General features: G+C 47.6%; 1 protein-coding gene across 1 annotated transcript in view; it reads left to right on the top strand.

Annotated features, from left to right (window-relative positions):
• The first annotated feature begins 3,033 nt into the window (after positions 1-3,033).
• The window catches only part of TSHZ3 (teashirt zinc finger homeobox 3), a 65,156-nt gene continuing 46,947 nt past the window's right edge, over positions 3,034-21,242 (top strand). The window contains exons 1-2 of the mRNA XM_075434060.1: positions 3,034-3,053; positions 3,606-4,140. Of these exons, the coding sequence (XP_075290175.1) occupies positions 4,101-4,140 (40 nt within the window). The 5' untranslated portion in view covers positions 3,034-3,053; positions 3,606-4,100. The remainder of the gene's footprint in view (positions 3,054-3,605; positions 4,141-21,242) is intronic.

The following is a 21,242-nucleotide window of genomic DNA, read 5'->3' on the forward strand; positions in this document are numbered from 1 at the left end:
AGTCTGACCTCCCCCCCCCCCGGGAAGCCGCCAGCCCCGCACGCACGCGGGGCCCGCCCCGCACGCCTCGCCCTTCCTCGCCCGCGGCGAGCAAGTGGCGGGAGCCCGGCAGGGAGAGCGGCGGCAGCCCGCGCCGCGCCGGTCCCCCCCGAGCCGCAGCCGCCCGGTGCCAGGGACGCGCTCACCGGTCCGGACAGCCGGCGGTGCCCACGCGGGTCCCGGCGGTGCCTCCCCCAGCCCGGCCCGCGGCCCCTCGGACCCCGCCGGCGGGGTGTGGGGGGGGGTGTCCTGGGAGACCGGCGGAGTCTGGAGGCGGGGGGGTGAAACGAGCGGTGCAAATACACGAGAAAGAAGGGTGCACGGCGCGGAACTCCGAGACGTTCTCGGCTGACGGGGAGTTCGGGAGTGACGGTGATCCGGTTGTAGGACCAGTAAACAACTGGTACCTCGGCTTGGGAGTGCCGGGAAGAGCGAGCCTGGATCCTCGCCTCGCGTGCTGAGCCCCTGCGGATGGGCTCTGCGCGGCCATCGACTTTACGCATTACGTTGTAAGTGTTACCCTTGGTAAAATGACGGGTTCTGGCTCTCTGAGACAGACCGTGACCCCTAAAGAAGCCGATGCACGTGAAGGAATCGGCGTTTCCCTCTAACCAGTCTGACAGAAAGTTCAATAGATTTTTTTTTTTTCTTCCTTAAAAAGACTGGATACAGTTAGCAACCAAATCACCCCACAACTTCCTAAGCGTTTTGGCACTAGGACTTGTGAACGCGTAAGCGCAGCGCCTGTGTCTGCGTGCACGTCTGTGCTGCCTCTCACACACACGCTCCAGAGTCATTATTCCTAATTGAGCTGAGCCAGTTCCTCCAATTACTGTTCACGGGAAGTTTAACTTTTTCCACCCGCCCCCACCCCCCCCAAGTCCCGCACCCTCCGCTGCCAGCGCTTGTGGCAGCAAGGTGAGCGCCCCGGGGGAAGCCTCGGGGGGGGGTGTGTGTGTGTGTGTTTGTGGGTGTAGGTGTTTGTGTGGGTGTGTTTCCCGCGCAGTGTTTGTTCAGGTGACACCGCTCAGCTGCCGGGGCTGCTGCCTGGCAGCCTCCTCCGCGCGGGCTGTGGTGCTGGCAGGGGCTCTGTTAAAACGCACCCCCCACTCAGCTGGGGGATAGGTGAGCCTGAGAGCCGGGGGGGGGGGCGGCAGCGCCGCGGGGCTCAGCCCAGCCCGGCCCGGCCGGCCGACCCGCAGAGCCCCGGGACGCGGGGTCACGGCGCGCCGCGCTGCGGGCAGGGACGAGCGGGGCGGGAGACAGAGAGGCGGCAGGGAAAAAGTTCTTGCGGCTTGCGAGCCCTCCCGGATGAGTGACCGGCCTTCTCCCGGGGACGCCCCGCGGCCGGCTGACGAAGGACCGGGGCCGCTCCCGGCTGCGGAGAGGGCTCCCGCACGCCTGCGAACAGCCCTTGCGGGGCCGGGACGACTAACGGCGCCCTGTCGCTTTCACGTTGCGGCGCTTCTCAGGGCGTTTCACCAGCGCCCCGGAAAGTTCGTCTCGGCTTCTCCCGCTCCGGAGCTGCGGGGAACCCTCCGCGCTGCGCGGCGGGCCCGGGCCGCACCCTCGGCCCCGGGAGGATGCGGGGGGAGAGCTTCGGTTTCCTCGTCCCTGCTCGGAGGGGGAGGGCGGAGGAGGAGCTGCCCAGCTTCCCGGGGCCGCCGGCCAGCAGGGTGCCGCGGCTGGACCCCCCCCCCGGCGCAGCCTCTCGGCGTGCCGGCTGCTCGCGCCGGTGACACTGCCGGGCGCGCCAATGGCGAGACGGACAGATGTTGGGGCGGGCTCAGCACGCGCACCGCGGCGGGGCCCGCCCGCACAGGGCTGCGGGGCCCGGCCCGGCCCGCGCACCCCCCCACCACCCCCCCGAGAGGGGCCGCGGGGCGGGGGGCCGTCCCCGTGCCGTCTCCGCAGCAGAGCGGACCGCGCCTGCCGTGCGCGGGAGCCACCGGCGAGACGGGGCCGAGCGAGTCCGGCGGCGGCGACCGGCAGCGCACCGCTCTGCTCTGCGAGGAGCGCTCCGTGCTCCCCGACAGCGGCGATCTCCCGGGGGCTTCAGCCGACTGCGATTTGGTTTGGGTTTGGGTTTTTTTCATCCTAAAGATCAGCTTTTTTTTTTTTTTAAAAACAATTCCTAACAACAATAATCCAAAAAATCCCCCAAACATCCCGGACCTTGCCCGCCCCCCACGTAAAGTGTCTGAGCCCCCTGCGGCCGGGGAAGGCGAGCGGCGGCGGCGCGGCGAGGCAGCCGCCTCCGCGCCCGGTCAGGTACCTGGAACCAGCCCAGACCCCGAAGAACGGGGGCGAGCGGAGATGTTCTGGATCTTACCGTAAAAGTGAGATCATCCTTGCTTTTTTTTTTTTTGTTTAAGTCCTCTCTGTGAACTTTAAAAAAAAACAGAGAGAAAGAAAAAAAAAAAATCGCTGTTTTTTTGGGTTTTTTTTTTGCTGTTGTTCCCCCCCCCCCCCCCCCGTGCCGCTGCGGGCGCGAGCCCCGCCGTCCCCGGGCGCGCGGCGGAGGCGGAGGCCGGCCTGGGCCCCCGCGCGCCCCCCGCTGCTGCGCGGCCCCGCCGCCCAGGGATGCACAATCAAACCCGCAGCACATCGATCCGCCGCCGCTCGCCGAACTGAGCGCGGCGCCTCGCCAGTGAACTTGGACCAAAAAAACCCAACCCGAAACAACCCCCCACACCCGGCAGGAGAGCGCGCGAGAGGGGACAACAGCCCCGAAAAGGGAGAAAGAGAGGGAAAAGTGCCTTCCCCGGAGCGCCGGGCGCGCGCGGGGCGCGGGAGTGCGCGGGCGCTGCCCGCTCCCCGTCCGGCCGGCGGCACCTCGGGGCAGGCTCCGCGCAGCGCCTCAGCCGGCCGAGGCGCCGCCGCTGCCGGCCGGGGCGATCCCCGCCCGCAGGCGGGCGCGGAGCGGAGCGGAGCCCGGGCGGCCGTGGCGCCAGCCAGGTGGGAGCCGGAGGGCTGGATGCGTGCCGGCGGGCGGCCGGCTGCCCGGCGCGCCGGTGAGTGGGGCCGGGGCGGGCGGCGGAGCGAGGTGCGCGGCGAGGCGGGGGCCCGGGCTGCCGCCGCTGTCACCCCGCGGGGCGGCCGGGCTTTGCGGGGAGAGGGCTCCAGCGCCGGAGGCGGGGGCCGGGCCCTCCTCGGCGCGGAGGAGGGAGGGGGGCGGCGGGGGGTCGGGAGGGTCCGGCGGGGAACGGGTGTGCGCGGGGGCGGAAAGGGAAGGGCTGCCGGCGGGGCGAGCGGAGCGGAGCGGGCTGCCCTGCCCTGCCCGGAGGCGTCCGGCGGGCCGAGCCCCTCCGCCGCTGCGGGCTGCTGAGGAGAGCGGCGGCGGGCGAAGTTGGGCGGCGGAGGGGGCGCGGCGGTGGGGGGCACCCCGCCGCCGCCGCCCCGGGCGGGCCCTTGGCGGCCGTGGCCGTGGCGGCGGGCGGTCCGGCGGCGTGATGCGCACAGAGTTTAGGTGCCGTCCGGGGCGGGAGGCGGTGGGAGCGCGGTGCCCCGCTCCCTCTTTGCGGACTAGTTTGAATGACACTGCGATCGTCTCGTTTCCCTTCAAGCTTCGCCTGTTGCCGCCGCCGCTCCAGCGCCGAGCCGGGAGCCGGGGAGTGGAGAGCGCAGGCTGAGGAGGCTCCGCCGACTCCTGCCGAGAAATCCCCCGTCTTTATGCCGTGATCTCCCAGCCCGGGCAGGCACCGGCAGCGCGGGGTGGGGTGGGGGGGGGACTGCGGGCTCTCCCCAGCCCTCCCGCCCGCGCACCTCTTCGGGGGGCTTCCCCTCCTCCTTCCTCCGGCGCGATTTGTCAAACTTCCCCCCTCTTCTGCCAGCAGCAGCAGCAGCAGCAGCAGCAGGGCTGTCCTCTCCTCTGTGCCGCCTCCTCCGCCGCCGCCGCCGCCGCCTCCTCCTCCTCCTCGGCATCGTGTATGCACGGCAACAAAAAAAATACATCCCCAACCCAGCCCTCGAGCCCAGACTGGAGCAGCTCACCGGATCTCTGGGGCTAAAGCAACTCTTCCCACCCCCGCGCCCCGGCAGCCCCCCCGCCGGAGCCCAGCATGCCGCGGAGGAAGCAGCAGGCGCCCCGGCGCGCAGCAGGTACGCCGGCCGCCGGCTCCGCGCTCCCCTGCACGCCCTGCGCCGGGCCGAGCCCACCGGGCTGCCTCCCGCCCCGCTGCCCGCGGAGCCTGCCGTGCGGGGCGGCTCTCGGTCCGGAGGCACAGCGCTGTGACGGGGGGGGGGGATTTGATTCTGGTTTTGGTGTTTTTTTTTTTTCTTTTTATTTCTCGGGGTGGCTGGGGGCGCGGGGAAGCCCGTTCCCTACTTTGGTGCCCACTTTGCTGTATTCCTAACTCCGCCCGGCTCGGTGCGGAGGGCAGCGCTCGGCGGCCCCGGGCGGGTACGTGCAGGCTCAGGCTGCGTGTGCGCGGATGGGCTGCGTGACTTGGGGAGAAGGAGGCGAATTTTGTTCGTTTCCAGCCCGTACGTGGGCACCTACTTTGCTTCTCTCCCTTGTCGTCTTCCTGCTTCTGTGTCCCCTTCCCTCACACGCGAACGGTTTGCGAAAGCCAAGGAAAATACTCTTTATTTTTTTCTGTAAAAAGCGATAGGATGTGTATAAATAGATGGCACGCTGTGAATGAAGTGGTAGGGACAGAGTGATTTGGAGGGTCCGCAGTGTTACTTGAAGGTCCGAGCCCAGAACTGGCTCCTTCGCTCAACTTCTGTCTTTTTCCCTCTTGCCCTGTGCTGCGCTGGCGGTGCCTCTGCCGGATAGACAGACCCACTTAGTCGGTCACTTTCTTTGGCAACCTCTTCTGTTAATCCTATTGATTTGTTATTTATGAGTCCAGACGAGAAGCTGCGAAGGAAACCAAAGGCAAAAAATGAAAAGGGTCTGCGTATTGTCAAATGACTGGCGAGTGTTTCTGATAGTGCCTTTATGATTTCCTTCTTTTTTTTTTTTTTTCCCTTCTCTTTAGAAATACTTTTTGAGGCTTTGTCCTGATGAGGTTTTTTGTTTGTTTGTTTTGTTTTCTCTATGCTGGAAATGTCAACTCCTGTTAAACTTAGGCAGTATTTTTTTTAAAAGCCAAATTGGAAAGAAAACAGTAAAAGAACCAACTCTACATAATTTTACAGTAATCCTTAGTTGGGGATATGTGGGCTGGAAAAGGTTTCCTTGGCCTGTTGCCATCCTTGATTTGATGGCTGATTGATCGCCTGTCATCTGGCTGCCTTTGATCTATTCATTCCCGATAAACATCAATAAATCACTTGCCATGGTAACGCCAGACTCGGTGACGTCACACGTGGCCTGTCAACTCTGTCAGCGCAACTTCAGGGGCTCCTGCCTGGATGTGCCACATGGCCGAGGGCTTCCAGAGCCGTGGGGCTGGCTCAGGCGGAGGAGCAGCGTCGGCTTGGGTGAGGGACAGACCTGGGGGGCCAGCGTGTGACGCCGCGACTTGCCTGCACCCCAGCAAGGCTCTGTACCGAGAGGCCGCGTGTAGAAGTTCTCCAGAGGCTCGGGCAGCGCGTTTGTAGTTGTGCTTAGAACGACCTGAAGCAGGTAGTCCTGCCGCTTGGCAGGGCGTCGTGAGAACATGGGCGCTCAGAGACGTGACGGTGCTTTCGCAGCGTCTGACAACTTCTTGGAGTCGTGTGGTTTGAGTTTAGTAGGCGGCGAGGGCTTCAGGGAGCAATACAAATTGTAAATAACTATGTCCACATTTCCTTTCTTCTCTTCTTTGACATATCCGTGCATTCATCTGGTATTTCTGAAATAGAGAAATGGACTTTCCAGCAGTCTTACTCCATGTACTAACAGCTAGAAAGTTTGGAAAGTTTTGCAGTACGGTAGCGATACGATCTCGCAAACAGTATCATAGCCACATACTTCATGGTGATATTTTGCATTTCTGGCCCGTGCCGTTGAATAACAGTTTTCAGATAAAAAGGTGAACTTTCACTGATTCTTGGGAAATTCTGTTTTGTAACGTTACTGTAGTTCTGCAAAATCTAGCTCTTTGAAGTGTTTGACGTGTTCGACTGTGCTGTATGTGCTGGGCTCTCCATAGGCTGGAGGAAAACATTTCTGCACTAAACACACATTCTGAGATACCTTTCTCTCTCTCTCTCTCTCCCACTCTCCGTCTCTCCCTCCTTTCTCAAGTGAATCATCCATGATATGTGATCTGTCTTTCATATTTAGCAGAAGTGTAATCTCTTTAAACTTTTGGCTTTTTGATAGCCACATTAAAGATTTAGTATTGTGTATAATTGCTTCCCACTGAAATGCTGTTTTATTGGTCACATTGGAAATGTTACTTTTTCTAATAGCAGTGAAAGCACAGGCTTTTATTTTTAACACCTGAAAAAAACAGTGAAGAAATAACAGGTTAGTTAAGAAATATTCATTACAAAAACTTGACTGCAGGACTAATAGGAGATGGAAGAATGCTTTTGCTCTATCAAAATGACCCGTCAAAATGACTTTGTTTCATATTTGATTTAATTGTCTCTCTCCTGACAGGCACATTCATCAATAGCTTAATGGTCAATCAGAAGTTGGCAGAGTGAGTGCTTTCATTCTTTCCCATACACTAGCTTTGGCTTTACTTTATCAAAATGCCTCTGCCTAATGGATATGGGGGATGTAGAATGACTGAAGGGCTACTTATTTGAGAAGAGTGAAAAAACAAGAACATTTATGCTGTTGATAAGTGCACGAAGATAAATAAGTGAGCTGTATGAGGCATTTTATTTTAGGACAGAGGAAACACATTTTTTTTTTTGCCTTCTTTTTGGCTTCAGAGCTGCGAGTTATAAGGTTCATGACTGCTTTTGTGGCATACTGAGAGTGATGACAAATTGATTGCTTGGTACTGAGAGAGAAAAAAAGGTGGTGGGGGGGGGAGAATTAAAGATGTCTGCTGATTGGTAACTCAGGAAATCCAGTCCCCAGCAACCTTGAGAATACTCGAGAATTTTTTTTCTCCAAACTGAAAGGTCCGCTCAGCCATAAAAAAAGAAAAGTTGTTTTGCCAGCTTCATTAGTGTTCACCTAATTAGCTGTAAACCTGATGGATTCCTGACAGCTTTAATGATTGGAGATGACAAGCTCCACGCAGTGTCATCCAGCAGAATTAGGTTTGCAGCTAGTTTGATGTAATCAAGTTGATATTACACAGTCCTGGTTGCCTTTAGTTGTGCATTAACTCAATTTTCTGCTGCAGGTGACAAATGGGCTTTGGTACCTGGATAATCATGTCATAGGAATTAGGGCCCTTTTAATGGTCTGGAGTAGAATAACAACAACAAAGAACTCTCAGCAGCACAGAGCTCGCAGACATAACAGACAGGTGCACAAATTCTTTATGTCTAGCCCAAGTGTTAACACCACACTGTGGAAGACGAAAGCTGTCTCTGAGAATCAGGAATGTGGAAAAATGATAATTTTGGTTTGTTTGCTGTGAGACTCAGGTGAATATCATAGATAAATTTGGGAGGAAGAGTTGGGGATTGCCATTCTGTTCCTCACCTGTTAAAGCAAGAAGATGGTCAGAATTGCTGCTCCAGTGACTTATGTCGTTGAAGTCGAAAGGAAGAAGGTATTTACTGCTTAGAGGCTACTGTCTAGGAAAGCTGAGATACTGTATTAATAGGGGCTAGTCTTGTTCATGCAGACAGTAATTATCTAGCCTTAAATTACAGCTTTCACTTGCAGCTTTTTTAGAAACCTATTTAAAAGATCAAGAAAATGTACTTCCTACTGACAGAAACGACTTAATACATATTTTGTATACATATAAAGCTCTTCTGAGGAGGGCTTGGGAGCTAATGATTTGTTGGGAACTAAGGATTTGCTGGAAACTGATTTACTTTTTTTTTTTTTTTTAAATTGAGTAAAACAGTTATTGTTTTCTTAGACCCAGACAACCACACTGAGTTTTCAACCCTCTGGAAAAAAAAAAACAAACTTGGGCCTATGGCGTTTTTATTTTTTTTTTTCTGTGTAGTGTGGTTTAAACCCTAGAGTTGGCTGCATGCTTTTCTGGCTCTTCACAACTTCAGGGCTGGCATTCAAAAGGTCCACATGCTCTGTGTGAATACTGAAAGGCATTAAACGGATTTTTCGGAGGTGCGGAGCCCTTCCGCTTTGCGGGGACTTGGGTGCTCTCGCTAGCTGGCAGCCCCTCCAGCGCCAGGCTGGGAGGGCACGGCAGCGACGCGGCTGCAGGATGGCACGCAGGGCGTGCAGCCGCCCGGCCAGGCAGCTCCGACTTCAGGAAGTTGAATTCCGGCTTTAATTTATGGGAATTGCTTGCTGCTACATACATACCCCAAAAGTAAATGTAGCGATAAAGTAGACTACCTATAAAGGTACTTGCAGTGTCAGCCCTTGCTCTGTTATTTGCCTCCAAACCTGCCACATATTTCTCTGTTGGACAGAGATTCTTCCTAGCAGCAAGCTGACAAAATGATTAGTTATGGCTGTCCTCTGCTTTTTTTTTTTCTTCCCCGGCAAAGTGTGAGGAACAATGCAAAAAAAGAAAAAGGGGCATAAATATAAAAAGGCCTGATAGATTCCCCTGAATATCCATCTGGAAAACAGAATTTTCCAGAATCAGCTGCCATTTCTCCCATTAGCTTGACAGCTGTCAATTAGGGCTTCAGTGCTCTCCTGGGCCACAGTTTATTGCGTGCGGTTGATGTTGTCATTTTGTTCTCTGTTTTGCCTTGAGCACTATCATGAGCAGGAGTGAAATAGTCAATAACTGATGTATCAGCAGTTATTTCTTAAATTGGCTTACAAGTCTGCATTTTTCCTCTTTTTACTAAAGATTGTTTTGTAAAGTGATTAGAATGAATTGTGACTGCTGCAGGGTTATGGGAAATGCAGTGGAGCTAGGGTGAGTTAGCAGGATTAGAGCGGGTCCTTTTTGTCAGCCCTGTTTCCAGGATTAGTGGAAACTGTGTGGAAAAGATCACCTTCAGGGTGAAGTGCGGGGTAAATTTCTGAGTGTGCTACGTGCACGCCTGTGTAGAAACATATGGTGGTACAGAGTGAGTGAGAAGAAATAATTTGCCAGGACGTGAAGTAACCTTACGCGTTATCTTTCTGAACAAACCTTGGCACTGCTAGTTTTATGGTGTAATAATCCATATTTTAATCCAGTGTCATGACCGTTTCCTAGCGAATCCAGATACAGATTGTCGAATTGTAATACAGCCCTATTTACAAGGTGCTGCGAGTAGATCAGGTATTACGATGCCTGAAGTGTTGCATTGTCAAGTAGGAGTGTATGTATATGTATGGTTATGATACAACACCGAAAATAACATAGTCACAGAACGATCCTGTGTTATCTTATCTATGAAGTACTTCAGCATCATTTACTAAACAATCTACCTCAGGTGTTTGAGTCTGATTCCCCCCCCCCCTTCTGTGTGTGTTTTTTTTTTTTTTTAAATTTACTTACGCCCAAATTGTGGTTTATCAGCCTTAAGTTAAAAATGAAAGGTGAATACAATATATTGTATTTGGTAACAATGATATGGACTGGTACATCCAGACAGATAATATGCAGTTGTAATTAGACTGAATAGACAGGCATTCATTTTTAAATTCTTTGACACATGCATAAAATAGTCATATAATAAGATAAGATGACAATTTTATGTTAGGTTGATAAAGTGTCCTGATACATGCATTTAAATGTCTGTAAGCCTTTTTTTATCCAGACAGATTAATTCTAGTTTCCAGCATTTGCAGTTAGACATTAAATTAATTTTAAAAATCCCACTAAACAATGGATGCGTTGCTTTTTTGTGTGTGTCATTACCTAAAGCAGGAGGATTGAAAAAATTTATGCAATTGATTTTTCTTGATTTCAACATTTAAAAAAAAAAGCAGGAAAATTGTCTCAAAGGATTTGAAGCATAGTCCACGAGAGACTGTACTGTAGTTTCCTTAAGTGTAATAATGCAGAATAGAACATTGTCAGAGCTTGAAATTGTTTGTTACCATTTTCTTAAAAAGAACTGTAAGAGTAGAAATAAGCAGGACTTAATTTCAGAGACTGTGAGATTCATCCTACTACATTTTCCTGATTTTGCTCCTGAAAGGTATTTTGGTCGCCTCAGTAGGAGCCAATCTGCAGAATTCAAACACTTCTCATTGCAAGCATCAACTTTAAGATGTTTCTCAGAAAATGTTCAAATGTGTTTTTGCCCCGGGGGCAGAGGGAGAGTGGGGAAGGAGTTACCAGAAGATCAGAAAATACCTGAAGGCTCTTTGCCAGCACCATTACCTGGCTTGTTCGGGCAGTAAAGGTGTGACTCTTCAAGAATAATCTAAGTTTGTTTTTTAGACTTAATTATAAGTTATTAATTAATTCTGTCAGGACACATGTTATTAATTATGACTCTCTTTTCTTCATTCAGAACAACTGTTGGGAATCGCGTAGATTCCCTGTGTTTGTTGGTGTGGGAGTTTACCAGTGAAGAGCTGCTCTCCACTCCCAGCCTGCCTTACCTTTGCCTCGCATCCTCTTCGGCCTGGGGATTACTGTTAAACAGCGAGGCTGAGCTTGACATCGCTTGGAATAAATGCGAGTTTTGAAGGGATTCGGTGTGCTCGCAATTAGTGAACAGTTTTACGGAGGTGTTTTTTAGGTCCTGTCCATAAATAATTCTTGTTTTAGCAAGACTGTATGGTGGTGGGGAGGTCAAAAGGGCACCGACCAAGCTGTAGCGGGGGGAAGAAAAGCAGTTTTCATGCCCAGCCGCCAAACTCCCGCCAAACTTCGCACATTAGCATAGAGGAAAGAGCTGTTTTATTATTCGTTTGGAATGATTCAAATTCATTTACTTTTTGATATTTCCATCATTAAATTGAGCCCTCTGTTTCACTTTCTTATGTGTTCTTTGCAGAATGCATGTTGCATAAAATAGGCAATTTTTAATGAACAATTTAATGTAAATGGGTTCTGAATTTAAATTAATATTAATGAAGCTTTGAGTGAATTTATTTTGCATACGTAAAGGCTTGTAACTCTTTCACCCATAGGCTCTTGTCTTTATGTACTAACACATTGGTTAGGTGAATTGGCTAGTTTCCATATTTCATAATTAAAAAACTTTAATGGATTTTACATGGATGTTTGTGCTAGTGCGGCTTTATGCAGGTTAGTATCTCTATTAAAAATGTACTTGCCTTTATATTCAGATTTTTGTAGTTAACATTTTACCTTGTTACCCCGCCGTTTCTATAGATTTCTTTCTACTTTGGTTTCACCTTTATGCTTAGAGGAAAAAAATATTCCAACAATAGTCACCACAGTCAAGATGTTTTCTTTCTTTGGCTTACCTCTAACGCGTTATGTACTTAGGAATGATGGGATGTTCTGTAATTAATTCTGTTAGATGTAATTGCTATAATCACTTTGATGCTACACATAATAAAAGTAATATGGTAAGCATATGAAAAAATATAAACACCTTATTGTAACACTTTATGTAAAATTCTTTTTAAAATGTTGGTTAGAGTGGAACCTCCACTTCCATATTTTGTCCGAGCTAACATTTATTTTAAAGTACGTTACTTAGGAAATGAATAAATTTTAGCTATTTAAAAGATTTTGACTGGCAGGTTGTCTTATACGTGCGTGTGTATGTCTGATTCTGCGCTATTAAAGATGTAGTTCATTAAGAAGCCAATCTTCAGCGTTGCTACAAGTGACATGTAAATATCACTGTATATCTCATGTAATAAGAGACAAATTTGTACATTGTATTAAAATCCGATACGTAGTAAATAACACAGAAATGAAGTCGTACAGTGGAAGGCTTCTTTGTAGCGCAAAATTATGGGAAATATAAAATGTATGAAGGGTAGCACGTAACTAGACAGGGAGTTTTTCAGGCATAGTCCCAAGCTGGAAAAAGACTCTGGAAGATGATTCTCCCCATTCCTTTTTTTTTTTTTTTTTTTAGCAAGTAGTTTTGAGGTATTGTTTGCAAACACAGTTTTTGATAGAGAGGAAATGAAAAAAATAAGTGCAGTGGGTTAAGCTGTGTAGCTGATATCCTTGATTCTGTAACAAAAAATGTTAATATGGCCATAGTTCTTAATTAGTTGCACACCATACTTAATGCTGCAAAGGTCACTTGGTTTTATGGTCCAGCTTTGTGTATGAATTTGTGTGTTTCCCCCCAAATTTATATTTCACTGTCCTGTATTTTCTCAGCAACTGAGTGTGCAAATCGTGGTTAAAATGCAAACTAGAAAGAAGATTGGAAAAATACGTTCAGCGTGGACAAAGAAGAGGTATTCTTTTTTTTGTTGCGAGTGTTATTTTCAAATAATGCGCGGTCTTTGCGTGGAGAGAAGAAGTATTACATTTAACTTCTGTAAGCTGAGCAAACAAACGCCGACCAACCTCTCGCTGAATTGTTCAGGGGAAGAACAGAACAGGGTGCTGTTTCTGAGTATCTCTGGGACTGGGCTCGGTGCCTGCAGCCCTTTTCCTGCTAGGTCAAGCCTGTTGCTGGAGGGCCAGATCTCAGCAGGGGCCTCCTGCGGGCTTGGCTGGGCTGCCGAAGACTGGCAGCCATCAGTCATCCATCTGTGACACAGAGTCTGTTTTTGATGGCAGGGATGATAAAAGGCCTGGGAACTGTATAGGCCCTTGTAATCAGGGCCAGTGCTGACATCCTTCTCAACTTTGACAGCTTCTTCCTTTTCTCTCTTCACCGCCAAGACTGTCTCAACTGGATTTTTTTTTTTTCCTCTCTCTTGTTTCATGTACTTGATCAGTCTCAGATGCTGGGAATTATTTTTTTCTGAAGGGAGGGGGAGTGTTTCTTTTGGTTTGTGGGTTGGGCAGGTGTGAGAGGAAGTCTGTTTTTTTTTTCTTTTTTTTTTTTTGTACTGTAGGCCTGTTGCTAATTAATGTTCCTCCATAAGATTCTGTCGGAGTTGAGTAATGTTTTTGATCTTTATGCCTGATAACTGCATACTTAATGAGATTTCAAAGCTGTGAGTGCAGCTCCCTACAATTATTGACAGATGCCTTTTCTTTGCCATTGGGTTCAGCTTCATAAATCCTCCTGCAGTAATGAGGTTCAGAAGTGCCACCCTGCCAGTGAGCTAATGAAAGAGGGGGGGAGGGAGGGAACAGCTCATGCCTGCCTGACACATTTTTTTCCTTTAAAATTTACTATGCAGATGTCAAGCTGTGGGACGATTACTTCAAACATGCTAATTTTTATCTTGCTTTTGTGTCAAGCCTGCATGCCATTTCCCCCCCCCAATAATAAATAAAAATAGAAACCTCAACCTATTTAAATTTTATCATGGATCATAACTATTGAAGACGTTGATATATGTGTGTTCTTTTGCAGTTTCCAGTCAGTGAAGCAGTTTTTTGAAATCCGAAGGGCAGAGACAGGATGAAAAAAAAAGGGGGGGGTAAATACAAAAAAGCACAGCTGCCTCGGCCGCACGTCGGCCTGCCCTGACCGTGCACTTGAAACATCGGAGATTTCATTTTAGAGTTCTGAAACTAAATCCTGGTGGAGAATAGCCGCACCGTGCCAAACAGTCGATTTCCTTTTCAGCAGAGCCATACATCACTGACCCACCCTTCCCTCCCGACAGAATGACACATGTCATTTATCACCGGGGGCTGCCAGGCGGCTGGGGCGCGGGGGGCTCCCTCGCCAGCGCTGCCACCGTGGCCACTTGGCAGAGAGGGAGAGCGCCCGTGCTGGGGGGCTGCCAGAGCCACCAGAGAGGTGATGTGCCTTCGTATTATCTGCTAAGTCGCCTGGTTTGACCCCCTGAAGATTCTCCCCTCCTGTTTTTCTCTCTCACTCTATTTCCTTTTTTTTTTTCTTTCCCCCCTGTTTTTTTTTTAAGTTTGGCAGTTGGGACAAACTGGCTGACACATATCATTCAAGCAGCACCAGCTTGCTGGGGGTTGTGTAAATGAATCTGGGAGCTCTTGGTTTCACATGATTCAAACGTGCATTATTGAAGATGGATGTTCCTTAAAAAAAGATTGATGATGGATATCAGGCTTATAGTGCCATTTATCATTTTGAATATTATTTAGACTTGCCGTGTAAAGCTGTAACTTGAGAGTTGGATGAGCTGGGACAGAATGGCGGCCTCGACGTGCACGCGGTGATTGATGGCTTTGCTTTCTCATTGTTTGTTACCAGATACTAGCTGGTCATTACAGGAGTGCCTTACAATTGTTTTAGGGGCTGGATTTCCGTGAGTGTGTGTTTTTATGAGAGAGAGAGGGACGGGCAGAGACAGAGTTAAGTTTTTAGTGAGAGCATTTCAATAATTGTAAAGAATGTAGACGAAGCTATGGCCCGTGCAAGGATACAGGCAGTCTTTTGCATGAATACAGATGCGTGCCGTACGTAACAGTAAAACATAAGCAGGACTGTAGCTGCTCCAGCGTAGCACTGTCACACATTGCCAGCTCCAGTATAAAAATGTGCTTTAAAAATGTGTCTGCGAACAGATAACACTATCCAGCTTCCTTTCGCTAATAGGCTGCATTTTGGACCCATAATTGCAAAGAAAACAAAGTTCTAGAATATAATTATTTCAGCATTTACATTTTTCTTTTCCGTCCACCCTCTTCACCTGGTGTTGTCAACCCCTGAATCCTGGCATTTGCTCCCAGGTGCCCAGGGTGCTCCTGGAGGTGGGTAGTCTGCCCGTGGCAATAGCAAGGGCAGCCCCTTCCCTTCTTGAAGCACTTTTGCGGGAGCCAGGACACCCCCACCTGCTGGAAGAATTAAGGAAGCAGCGTTTTATAGGCAATTAGGTCTTCTCTTGGAAGCGCAGGCAGTGACTATCAGGAGATAGGCACTCCAGCAACGGAGCAGCTTCAGCAGTAGGTTGCCAGAACTTCAAGTGATGGGGTGTTCGCGCACAAACATCTCTAGGCAAGTGTGATACACAGCCTGGTTAAACTTGTTCTGAGTTGACAAACTATTGACTGTTTCTTGCCTGGCACATCGTTCACAAATCAAATGATTGACAGGAACGGTAGGTAAAACTAGATGAGAATGGCTTTTTGTTGAATCAGTCTTGAATTTGCACGGATAGATGAGGTGCAATTTTTGAAACACTGCCTGTCATGTGAACTTTGATTGCAAGATTCCCTCCTAGCAGGATGGAATTATAGCAACATTTAAGCAACAACATACAGCATTTAGGTTAAAATGTTTCACAAAGCCATCAGTGACTTTATAGAGTTTTATAGAAATGAAGTTTTTCAGAAATCTACTGTTTGTTACCACTTCTACAAAGTCAGTTCACTTTGCTTTCGGTACCCTCGCTTGCCAAAAGTAAGACGAATTCAAGTTTACACGCTTAATTCAAGTCCAACATCATCAGAAAATCCTGAATAAATGTAATATTTTCTAGAAAGCCTGCAATGGTAGAAGGTAAAACTTTGCTCTCCTACCCCTGCACTTGTGTAACACAGTAGGTAATTGAAGTACAAGTGCCAATTTGCTGGAACAATTGTAAACACACCTTGATACAAATGGCATCGTTGCATTCTTACTGATTAGAAAACTTTGCTGTTAATAGACACAAAGTCCATTTCAGGTGTAATTGGTAAGGAGCTGAGTGCACTCATGGGAAGAAACCTTGTTTTGTTTTTTGTTCGCTTTTATTCTTATCCCTTTTTTCAGTTTTATAGCTGGAGACATGATTTATTGCAGCCATCCATCTTTGGGGCTCATCCATCACATCCTGGTTGCTAGGCAATCATGGCAGCAGCTGTTTGCTTTGAATCAGACAGAAAAGTTGTCAATCATCAAAGGCAGGTGAATAGCATTAGAAACACGCTATTGTCAGACGGAATAATTAATCAAAGAGAGAAAAGATAATTAAAAAGATATGACCCTTGCAAGTACTTGCTCTGGGTTGCCTGGAAAAAAGAAAAACTGCCTGGTCTTTTCTAGACACTTAAGCAGCTGAGGGCTGATAAAATATGCACTCTGCAGTGCATAGTTTTTAATTAATTGAAAAAGGTTCAACATTCAAAGACTATGCTGGAGAAAAGTCTGATTATGAGCAGAAGTAATATTTATTGTTTGCATGAAAGGCTTGACATGGAGTTCTAACTTTCTGTCACAAATCTCCTGCATGCTTACACTAAGCCTCTTTCAGCTTTACTATCTTCACTGGCAGTTACTAGAGTGTGCAGTTAGTCCGTCCAAGTAAGGGTCCTAGGGCTTTCATCCAGCCTTTTCATTCTGGGCCACATTTTCAGTGTGTTGTCTCGTTCGCTATCCTCTGTAGCAGCTATCGGAGTTGCGCTCGCTCTGCCATCAGCAAGGCGGGCGAAGCTCGACAAGTCCACAGTATTGCTCTTCATTCAGTGGAGGAAAGATGTTGAGGCAGCGCCTCTCTCAGTTCCAATCAGCGTGGGGAACAACAGGCTCTTGTGAGCTGATTCCTGAACCCGATTTTCCAGCAATCCTGTTATTTTTACTGGAATGATAAAAAGGATGCTGCAGAGCCTAATTTCCAACTCCTCGGAGTTTGGGTACCCCGGTAGTAGACGCAGCATAGTATGCCCCAGCACAGGCATACATAGGAACGCGCGGCTGGTGTAGAGCGTCACTGACCCAACGCTTGCAAAACAGCCAGGTAGATCTCGGACCACCGTCAATCTGCAAATTACAGAGACTGGTTTGAACGTGATAGTTGCTGAAAAGCTGGATGTCTGAAGCCGTAATACTGTAAGCCGTCCTTGTGAGAACAGAATATCGTATTTTTGATTGCTGGGCAAAGTACTCATGTAGTTCGAAAAAACCCAACTTTGGTGTTTGTTCATGCTTGAAAGATGAGATATTGTGGAGATACTGATCACAGGAGAACATAAGTATGATGATTGCATTATTAGTGTTTATTTTTTAAAAAAAATATTTTGTAAGTGGTGAAGCAGAGGTGACTGCCGTTTTCCCTCCCATTGTATTTTTTCCATTTTTGATTTCATACTTCCTCTACTCTGCTTTCTAGAACTGGACAGGGAAACTTCAAGTTTCTGCAGTCAGGGGAACAAACCCACTATTTTCCATATCAGTATCAAACTGAGATGTTAGTGTTGATTATCAGCAAGATTTGCAAGGACATATGCCATGAAATATTGGGAATTAAAACTGCAGAATGGAAATCTTGCACACCGTTACTGGACACCCCATCCCTTCCACATTGGCTAGTTCCTGGGATTGTCTTTGCAGAATTCTTTGTAGCAGCGTGTCAGAAGCAGCCTCTCTGCTAATTGTGTGTAGCCTGTATCATATTTTTTGTTCTCACACCCTGTTTCCCTTGTAATCATTGCAGTGTTTACGTGAAGGAGGAGGGAAGAGAGCTAAGGAGGAGGCAGGGTACCAGCTGAGGGCTGGGGTGACACATCTGCTGCATAGAGCTGTGCCTTTCAACACTGGGAGCAGGAAGCTCGGGCTGAAGTTAACTTGGGTGACTTGAAGAAATCCGTAGCCTCAGCTAGCATTTCGTATTAGTGATTACTCAGAATGTAATGTTCACCAAAGTTGGTGTGAGAAGTTGTAGAATCTTTCTGAAAGCACAGTAGTACAGATTGGCGTTAGCTTTAGAAATCTCCTCCATACGCTGTGTGACCAGAGTCAGCCTCACCCAGGGCTAAGAGCGTGGCACTTTTGTGTAACGTTAGGGTCTTGTCTAGAGCTGCTGGCAGGTGTTTTTTTAATTGGGCTAAGTACTTTTTTGTTCTATATGTAATGATAATTCAGTTTGACATACTACTGGTGTTTTTTGTCATAGATGTGTAGGCCCTGTGCCTGTACAGGCAAATGGGCGTGTGTTTGTGTGTGGGTATGCAGTGCTTTCTCTAGCATGGTTTTGTGTATCAAGTAAATGGGGGATAGCCATGCCCGCGTGTGAGGTGACGTGTTTATGGCTATAGAGCTCTTTCTCCTTTGCTGGGAAACGGATTTGTCTCCTTTTCACATATCCACACCTCTGATATGTTTTCCAGTATTTGCTGTATTTCAGATCTGCTGATCACAGATTTATTCACTGATAGAGGAACTGTGGCAGTAGTTCTGTAATGGAGGGATGTGTAGTGCTGACATCAAGAAAATGTTGGATAAGAGACATATGGATAGATGGCTGAGTGTTGGAATATAGGCAGCTATTGTTTAGTCTGATCGTGATTTCTTAGCAGATTATAGACAAAAGTTCCCCGTGATAATCTGTTTCCCTCTGCTCATCAAATTGCGGTGCATCTTCTCGCTCTGATTTTTCCTAGTCTCTTTTCCGTGTGCGGTGTTCAGGGAAGACAGAATAGCTATTCCCCATTCGCAGTGTTTATTGATTCACAAGTGAAAGAGGTTGGACTCTCTGAAAGGATTTTTCTGTCCTAGCACCTTCCTCACCCTTCCCCAAATGCAAGTTCCTTTTGCACGTGTATAAAGAAAACTGCTTAGGAAGTTTAAAGACCTTGGGACTCAACGTGCTAAAGATAGATTGCCTTTTTGTTCATACGAAGTGAAAAATGGACAGAATATGTCAGACATTAAAGCCATAACAGGTAGTAAATAGTTTTGCTTTAACTGGTGGAAGAACGTGCAAAGGGAGTTTAAAACAAACAGTCAAATAATGATCAAGCATTTGCCAGCGTTTAACTCACTGCGTTAAGTAGAATGTAGTGTCTTAGTAGGAACCACCAAGTTACGTCGTATTTGTACACTGAGAAAAATATCTTAAGGAAATATATAGAATGTGCTTGGCTGAACTATGTCCTATGCTTGGCTGAACCGAATCAGCGTATAACGCTTCCCCGCCGCCCAGGGTAGGATGTACACTTGCACATTCTAGCCTCTGCCATTGCAGCTAGCTGACAGACAGTCCTCAGGGCTGTCCTCCTCACTGCAAGAGATCCAGGGTGTTCCTCGCTGTCTTTAGAGAGCGCTGTCTCCTTAAAGGATTGAGAATATGTATTTCCTTCTGAAGATTTCTGATATGAGAGAGACTTTTTATTCCACATTTTGAAGGTTAGTTGCCCTTTTTATTCCTCTCCGTGTAGCCTGCTGTTCCGTCTTTTATATGCACAGTGATTTTAGGGTTTCAGTCCTACACGCCTGTGCAGTGAAACAGAAATACTTCTTATCTTCAGTTTTCAGTTTGTCAGCAGTGTGCTTAAGAAAAGTCTTCTGCAAGCTAAGCCTGAAGCTGGGAAGATGTCCTGGTGTTCTCTAAGTGAACGTCCTTCAGTATCCAAGCCACACTGAAGTGAAATGCATGAAATACATTTGTATGTACTTGCATATATGATGTAAAGTATGAAAAGTATCTTGTTTTATCCCGCGTATTTTCTAGGATACCTCTTCAGAAATGACAGGGGTAAAAGATAATGGGCTTACTCTCACAGGTGCGAGATGACTAACTCGCATCACCTGGTAATCCAGGAGCAGAGCCAGATGGCCACGAAGATAGGGACTCATCAGATAGAAGCCATCGGGCAGGGTGCTCCTTTCACTCTAATGTCTAGGGTAATTGTGTAGAAAGGAGCAGGAGGGGAAATGCCTTCAGGAGAAGGGAGAGGAAGGACTAGCGCCATGGAGAAGAGTGATCGGTGGGGATCTGGACCACTGTAGGGTCCCCAGAACAGAAACACCTGAATTCATATGTTACTATCACTAACTTACCTTCAAAATCACATACGCACTGTGCTGTTGTTTTAGAGTTAAACATATGCTTTGCTTTCTGGTTAACCCCCAAATCCCCTTGCAGTTGCCATATTCATTTAATTAGTTAGATAGTTTGTGTGTAAGAGTACCATTCTGCTAACCGCCTTAACTTTATGAGTAAAATGGAGAGATGTAAACTGGGTGGGCTAGTTGGGTCGGACTTGTTGCAAATTTTACTGAAAGAATATTTGAAAAGTAGAAGGTAGAACTCGAAACAGCAAAGATAGTGATTTTTTTAATAAGCTGAAATGTATCATTTACCCAGGACACCTTGTCTTCCTTTGTTTTTGCTCTGGGCCTGCGATAAAATGCTTCCTATCTATGTTAGTTAGCAAATACTCCGATGTAATATATGAGAGTAGTGGTGCATTATTTCCTCATGCTTATATGTTTTCTGTATAAAATATTGCGTTTCATTTTGAGATGGTTAGCTGAATAAGCAGTAGGACAAGCAGGCAGTAAGCTGAATGAAAGAAAAAGAAGTAAAATTTTACAGCACATTCTTGCTGTAGGAGTGTGCAACACAAAATTGTGTGACTCAAATGCTCAATCTGGTCTTCATGATTAAGCGATGAACAAATTGCAAAACAAAGTTATCATCCCTTTGAAACATGTGCTTAGTCGTTGTGAAAAAACGAAGTATTTAACTCAAAGGAAAACTGTCGTTACTCGAAGTTCACTGGTAGTGGTTTTTAGTTAACAAAACTATCTGACTGCATTAGGTTAAAAATAAGAACTTTTTTTTGTAGACATGGCAGACATTTTGTAAAGTAGGTTTGCTAAATGTTGATAAAAGGAAACAAAATAGTTAAAATTTGTGGTAAAATGACTGGTGTGCTTTGTTGTAAAGACTGGAAGAATATACTTAGATTACGCTATCAACGTTATGTAAAGCAGTTTGGTTACATTGTATGAGTGGAGACATTTTTGGGTGCTGCATGTTTGTGTGGTGCCCAACATAATAGAGTGGTAATCCATGAGTGGGTCTTCTCAGCAGCACTAGTACAAACCTGTAAGAACATTAACACTCTGGAGTCCCCCAGATTTTTCTGCTTACATCCAGCAGAGATGTCCCTGTGTGGGTTTTTGTATGTAGTGATTACTGAAGTCTGTCAGATCACTGATGCGCTCTGTACTTTTCCAAAACTTTAAAACGGCAATTTCTTAACCTAAGGAATTTGCATTCTTACAGTTGGGATCTTGGGTGTATTCAATGTGGGATGCACCTGCACTGGGAAAGGAGGTGTTAGATTCTTCCTTGAGTCTACAGCAGTTGCTTATCTGGGTATTAGTGGTATCAGTTTTTAGTGTGATTAAGGAGCTGAGGAGCAGACAGAAAGCGAGTCTCTTCAGGGGTGCATTTATCAGAGTTTGAAAGTGGCTTTCGGCTCGCTCTTTCCTCTCCTGCCCATGCCCTTGGC

The sequence above is a fragment of the Opisthocomus hoazin genome, chromosome 12, assembly GCF_030867145.1.
Source record: "Opisthocomus hoazin isolate bOpiHoa1 chromosome 12, bOpiHoa1.hap1, whole genome shotgun sequence".
NCBI classification, from domain to species: Eukaryota; Metazoa; Chordata; class Aves; order Opisthocomiformes; family Opisthocomidae; genus Opisthocomus; species Opisthocomus hoazin.